The sequence below is a fragment of the Acomys minous genome (genome assembly GCF_964271855.1).
Source record: "Acomys minous genome assembly, chromosome: 15".
NCBI classification, from domain to species: Eukaryota; Metazoa; Chordata; class Mammalia; order Rodentia; family Muridae; genus Acomys; species Acomys minous.
In genome coordinates, this window is record NC_140497.1 from 3,192,501 (window position 1) to 3,198,674 (window position 6,174).

The 6,174-nt window shown below is 48.0% G+C and overlaps 1 protein-coding gene across 3 annotated transcripts in view; it reads right to left on the reverse strand.

Annotated features, from left to right (window-relative positions):
• Positions 1 to 5,793, reverse strand: part of ARGLU1 (arginine and glutamate rich 1) — a 19,392-nt gene extending 13,599 nt beyond the window's left edge. For all 3 annotated transcript variants that reach the window (XR_014775194.1, XM_084760441.1, XM_084760442.1), the window contains exon 1: positions 5,266 to 5,793. Coding sequence is in view for 2 of the 3 variants with exons in the window: in XM_084760441.1 (XP_084616567.1) it covers positions 5,266 to 5,606 (341 nt within the window). In the remaining variant the exon portion in view is untranslated. The remainder of the gene's footprint in view (positions 1 to 5,265) is intronic.
• Between the last annotated feature and the right edge of the window lie 381 nt (positions 5,794 to 6,174).

Genomic DNA, 6,174 nt, shown 5'->3' on the forward strand with positions numbered 1-6,174 from the left:
ATTTACGCCAGTTATCAAGCCCATGATGCACTTAGTCATGCTACTGAAAGTTGAGCTACACAAAGGCACTTCCCCTGCTCCTTAGGTTAAGAACAGAGATCTAGACTGCCCAGTGAACAGCACTGTGGGATCTGAACTTCTTTTCCTGTCGTGCCTTTTCCTTCTTTGGTATTTTCTTTTATTTAAAGTCCGTTTTAGAGGTGGCAAAATAGAAAGGTAAAACTACATTGTATTAACAAAGCTAAATGAAGCATATTACTATTCTCATTAATTCCACCGACACAGCCTATTGGCTGGGAATAAAATTTTCTTTAAGAACACCTACCAAAGTACTATCATGGAAAAATCGCACATTCTGTAGCAGTGACAAATCACTGTTCCCATACATCTATTTTGAAGTTGGTAGGAAGAAAAAACCTAAAACGATCTTGCGTTTCTATCTGGTTAGATGCTAAATGATAGTACTTTGGATAGACGGGAAGCACATTAGTGCTACACTGGTCTTCTACATAGAGCTGGTACAAAGTAGTAAGATGCACACTGTGGCCACATTATGCTTCTACCTAGCACAGGCTAAGCAGTACTCTGTGCAGAAGGAATTCAAGGGTTCTTGATTATGCATCTAAATCCAAAGAGGCCAATTTATTAGGGCTTTCTCCCCAACTATCAAATTAACAAAACTTGAAACTTCTACCTTTAGACTATTTGACATACGTACTTATGAGACAGTCAGTCATTAGACTTTCTAGTTTGGTGTGACCTTTAAACACTGATAAAAGTTCAACTCAATTCCCACCCAAGCGCTCTCAGCTGAACCCACCATTTCAGTTTCTATACTTTTCCTCTTTACCAGAGCCAGAAGACAGGACAGTAAATCGGGTTTTCCTCAAAGTCCTAGCTAGGTCCAACACTGTGAGGACTTGTCTGCATATTTAACATTTCCATCCCAACTACAATTTTCCAAGATATATGAAAGCCTAAGATTCAACACATTCCCTCTTTCCTATCAAATAAAGAATAATCAGAATAAGCCTTTTGTCGATAACCACCTAATAAGACAGCAGATACACTACAAAATAATAACTACCTACGAGAAACATAAAAACAAGAAACAAATCTCTCAATTCAATGGCAATCATATATAGAATGGTTTTCTATCTAGCCAAAGGCACAAAGAAAAATGAAATAAGCTAGCACCTTTAGACTGTGGATTATGGCCTATGAAAGGATAGTAACCAAGATAAACTATGGTTTAACATTAGTTAAATGTAGTAAAGCCTAAGAAACTCAATACACAGGAGCAGAGTACTAAGTGCAGAAGAGGACAGATAATGCAGTGTCAATCAAGAATTCCATGATAGAAAGAGGAGGTGAGCAAAGGCCCTGAGAGAGAGCTCCTCAGCAGGGAACAAAGCTCTCACTCACTGTAACAGCAACTTGGAAAAGTGAAAGACACTCCTAAGTATTAGGACTTGCGTCAGAGGGTCAAGCCATCCCTAAGCAATACAGCAACGGATAGCTAGCAGTGCCACAGAGAGTTGGCTGTTAAGATGAGCCACACCAATTCAGCCTTTTACTTACAGCAGGAGTGGAGCCAGCCTCAACTGTCAGCTCCGGCAGTCTTCACTCAGTGGTCATACCAACCAGAGTGCAGATGCCAGGTAGTAGTAAGTGCTGAACTAAGGGGTCCAGTCTGCTAACTGCAGCTCATGGTTTTATAGTCTATGGGGAGGAGAGTGAATGGGAAGTCCCAGGCACAGCTAAAGCACACTGGCTTTCTCACAGGGCTGCTGCTCATCTCTCATTGTTTCCGGAGGAACTGCAAGGCACTCAGCATGGCTCCAACAGCCTTCATTATGTGTCCTAAGTGAGGGTGGGCAAACTCTGGGCTGCACAGCACTGGTACATAACTGTGGCTGTTATCTCCAAAAAGATTAAAAAGGCATCTTTAGGCTACAAGGATAAATTTTTAATCTGTTTCTAGAATCTGTGGCAAAAAAGTTAAAGTCCATATTACCTTGTCTCCTTTTCCACTTTCAACTCAGAAATCAACAGGCATACAGGCAACTGATTTAAGCAGTCATGCATTTTCACTGATGGACACAGTTAACAGGAAGTCAGCAGTAACACCATCCATTAAACCAACAGTTTCTTCAAGAAGGAAGCAAAGCCCTCCTGATCATCATCTCACAGACAGAGTCATACAGTTCTCTAAAGTGTTTCCTCAGGAGCCACCGCTCTGAGGTGAGGTCCAAGACGTCCTCCATACAGGCTCCTGTGCCATCCTGGGGGAGGATGTGGCTCTGCCTTGGCTTTCTCATCTCAACATCTCTGCTGCGGCAGTGCCTTGCCAAGAATCTCTACTGACAAGTTATTAAATCAAGATCAAGGGTTTTGGTCATCAATTTTCTCAGGCATTGCGAAAATTGTAACCAATTAAAATTTACCAGTGCTACTTTGGTAGTTTCATGCGACAGCAGAACTTGCTATATAGAACAATTGCCATATTTTAAGATATCTTTAAAACAAGGGAGCTCAGTTCTTGGCACTTCTCGGAACTGCTTCTTGATTACTAGTGAACACTCATTACTTCATACCTCGTAAGGTCCCAAACACTGGGCCACTAGTGTTTTATGTCCATTCCCATCTCTATGAGGTAAGTTATCTTCACTTTAATGAATGCTGCAGGACAGAATGAACGCTGACAGACCCCCTAAAGCTAATGACCTTAATCTTTTGCTCCCCGGCAGTTTCAGTTTCCCCTGGACAAGGCGGAGGCAAGGATGGGAATCCCACCAGGACCCAAGTGATCAAAGAACATACTCTTACCAACTGCAGGTCTGTGTGCTCACTCCACCACTGTCTTACAGCACTAAGCGCCATAAAGTACGTTCACTCACAGAGCTCTTTACCTTCAAATGAGCTCTGCTTATTTCTCTACGAATCCTATGAATTCTAGTTCATCTTGGGTACTCTGAGGCTCCTGATTTGCAACGCAGATAACACTACACTCACACTCAGATGTCACTGGCTGGAGGAAGTTATCAACAAATCAAATCTGATTTGTTACAGGTTGTTCTGGCTACCTGGTTCCCCCCGCCCCCCCCCCCCGCAGTTAATACAACTTAAAAGAATACCTAAGAAATATTAATATTGGTATAGTGCATGGATACTGAATCATATTACATGGCTGGGACCCAAGAACAAAAGATAAGATTTAATTTTGAGCCATGAGAATTAGCTCTTCAAAAACGTGAATAAATATAAAGGCCCACCTTTTAATTATCTTATTGAATTATTTTAATAAATTAACCCTACAGTTACTGGATTCCTTCCTAAATTATTCAGCAGGCTGTACTGAAGTTATACTCTGTAATGTTTACTGACTCAGTCTTCTGCCAGGCACTAAGTTTGTGGTCACAATAAAATGGGATCTCCGCTTCATAGATGAACTCAGAGGATGTGTTTAAGGCCTCAGAATTATGTGTAAGTAGCAAAGCAATCTCCAATTAACAGACTTAACAGGTTAAATGAACATATGATTCTTGTTTCCCCATGTCTCCCTCCATGATAACGTACCAGGCACTCACTATGCATTCTCAGTGTCATCCTGTGTCCACCCTGGGCTCTCTACTGCAAATGCACATTCCCTGAGATCTTTTCAATCCCTGGAACCCACTGCTCTTCTCTCTTCACAGTCCTCAGGGCATCAATGTCTTCAGTCTCCATCCTACAGTGAACCACCTGTCATTCCCAGGGCCTAGTCACCCTTTGACTTTAGGGCTTACAGAGGCTTGAGTAGTGACCAGCATCACTCTAAGACTACTTCCTTCCATTCTGTTCTCTCAGGGACTCAGGAAGATGGCTTACTCTTTGGCCCAAATATTCCCTATAGGCCTGACTGCCTTACAATCTCCTATCCTCTCCTCCTGCTGAACTTAACATATTATTATCTGTCTGTCTGAGCTGGGTCACCATCTCAGGAGCCAATCAATCCTCTACCAAGACCATAGCTCTGGGCACTCATTAAAGGCTCAGTAAATGCCAGCAACTAGCTAAAATGAACACGCCAACAGGCATTTGTAAGCACCCATGTCTTTTTTGTGTATTCTTTGCAAGACACTAGACCGTATTGGAATAGTGTCTGGACACACAGAATATAGTATTAATGTGGCTGCCAGCCCTGCCCCTTTCCCTTCTCATATGCTAATGGCATTTTGTTTCTCTCACCCTAGAACCACCATAGCACAGTATGCCCCTTCATTTATTCCTTTGCTGCCCATGGGTAACGAGGTAATGATTCTGACTCGCACATCCGGTTTCTGCTGTTTTCACAGGGAAAATTACCCCAACTGTCACACCCAACTTTTTCTATGTTCTACTGATAGTTATTGGAGCTACGGGCTTGTTCCAGACCATAACAGGATTCTATGTGGCCAAGGTGTACTGAGAAACAATCTGCTAACCGTACAAGGTTCCAGTTCCACCTCAATCCCTAACCTCCTAAGGACTACTTCCGGAAAACCTGCCTACAGCAAACTCAAACGCAGAAAAAGAAGCCCCTGCGTTAAGTCACAAACATAAACCATCTAAAGTTCCTGCTTCATAACCACTGTTCAGTCCTCACTGGAGAACTCCGGAAAAGATGGCTGGCTAAACAGGGAGCGCAAATGCTATTTATTATTATTGTTCCACGTGGCTGGAGGGGTGGGGGAGGGAAAGGATGCGCACACCGTAGAGAAGGAAGCGCTACAGAACACACAGGTTCACTCCGGTTGGTTTATCCACACCTTTTACACCGAAAGGCACCTGACTCTAAAAGCACGTGATCGTTACCGAATTTCAGGTTAAGTCCCCCGACAGGAACCGATCTCGCCCTACGTTAAAATTCTGTTAAGAGTGCTCTAAAACTAGACGCTAACATTTAGGCGGGGAACAGCAGCACCCAGCGTGCTCACCAGAGGGGTTGAGTCAAAAGACAAAAAGAGGAGGAGAGGGGACGAGGGCTAGCCAGGTGTCCGCTGGGGGCTTGCGCATCTGTCTTCCCACGGCTGTGCTCTAGGAGAAGGTTCAGGAAGGCTTCCCCCACTCTGGAGCGAGTCCACGGCACTGCACCGGGGCGGACCCCACTCACAGGTGCCCGGGGAAGACGCGCGGCCCCGCCAACCTCCCGCCTCGCGCCCTCGACGCCGACTTCCGGGCCGGCGCTCCCGCCCCACCGGGCCCCGTGCGCGCCCCCGCGCCTCCCGCCGCGCGCCCCCTCACATTTTTCGCTGCCGCTCGAACTCCGCCTTCTTCTCCTCCTCCTCCCGCTTCTGCTTCTCGTCCAGGCTGCTGCGCTTGCTCACCGTGCGCCCGAAGATGTCGATGCGGTCGGGCGGGGACGAGGCGCGCTCCCGCTCGCGCCGGGATGCCGCCGCGTTGGTGGAGCGCGAGCGCGAGCGCGACTCCCGCCGCCGGTTCCGTTTGCTCTCCCGGGACTTGGAGCGCTTCCGCACCCGCTCCTTGTCCCGCGAGCGCGAGCGCGAGCGGCTGCGCTTCTTGTTGTGCTTGGAGCTCTTGGTGTGCTTAGAGCGGGACGAGCTCCGGCTCCGCGACCGGCCCATCCTCGCGCGGCGCGGCGCCCGCCGCCTGTCGCCCGCTGCCCGCCGCAGGCCGCCCCTCGCCGCTGGGAAGCGCGGCACCCCCGCCCGCGGACCCTCCGCCTCGCCCCCGAGCGCACCCGCCACGCACACGGCCGCCTCCGCCGCGAAGGCCTAGCAGGCCTGGCCCGGAGTCCCTAAGATGGCAGCTGTGGCAGCACCGGCCGCCCTTCCCACAATGCCCCGCTCCGAGCGTGCCGGCACGAGCCCCGCCCCCTGGCGACGTCGCCTAGGCGGGCCGACGAGTGGTGCCGAGCGCGCTCGGCTCTTTCCGCCACTGCGCGGAAACCCGAGTCCCTAGACGGGCCGCCTTCAGGTCTTCGTTAAGTGTTAGGGAGTGTTTGTGATGACTGTCAGCTGGAATAGGCTTGAATAATTGGGAGATGCTTGTTGTTTCCTTAGACAGAATTGAGAGTTTATCAATTGAGAGCTAGCTGCGTGTGGTGTTACACGCCCACAATCCTAGCCCTCAGAAGGTGGAGACCTGGTGCTCGTGTGTTCAAGGTCAGCCTTGGCTATGTAGTGAAACCAG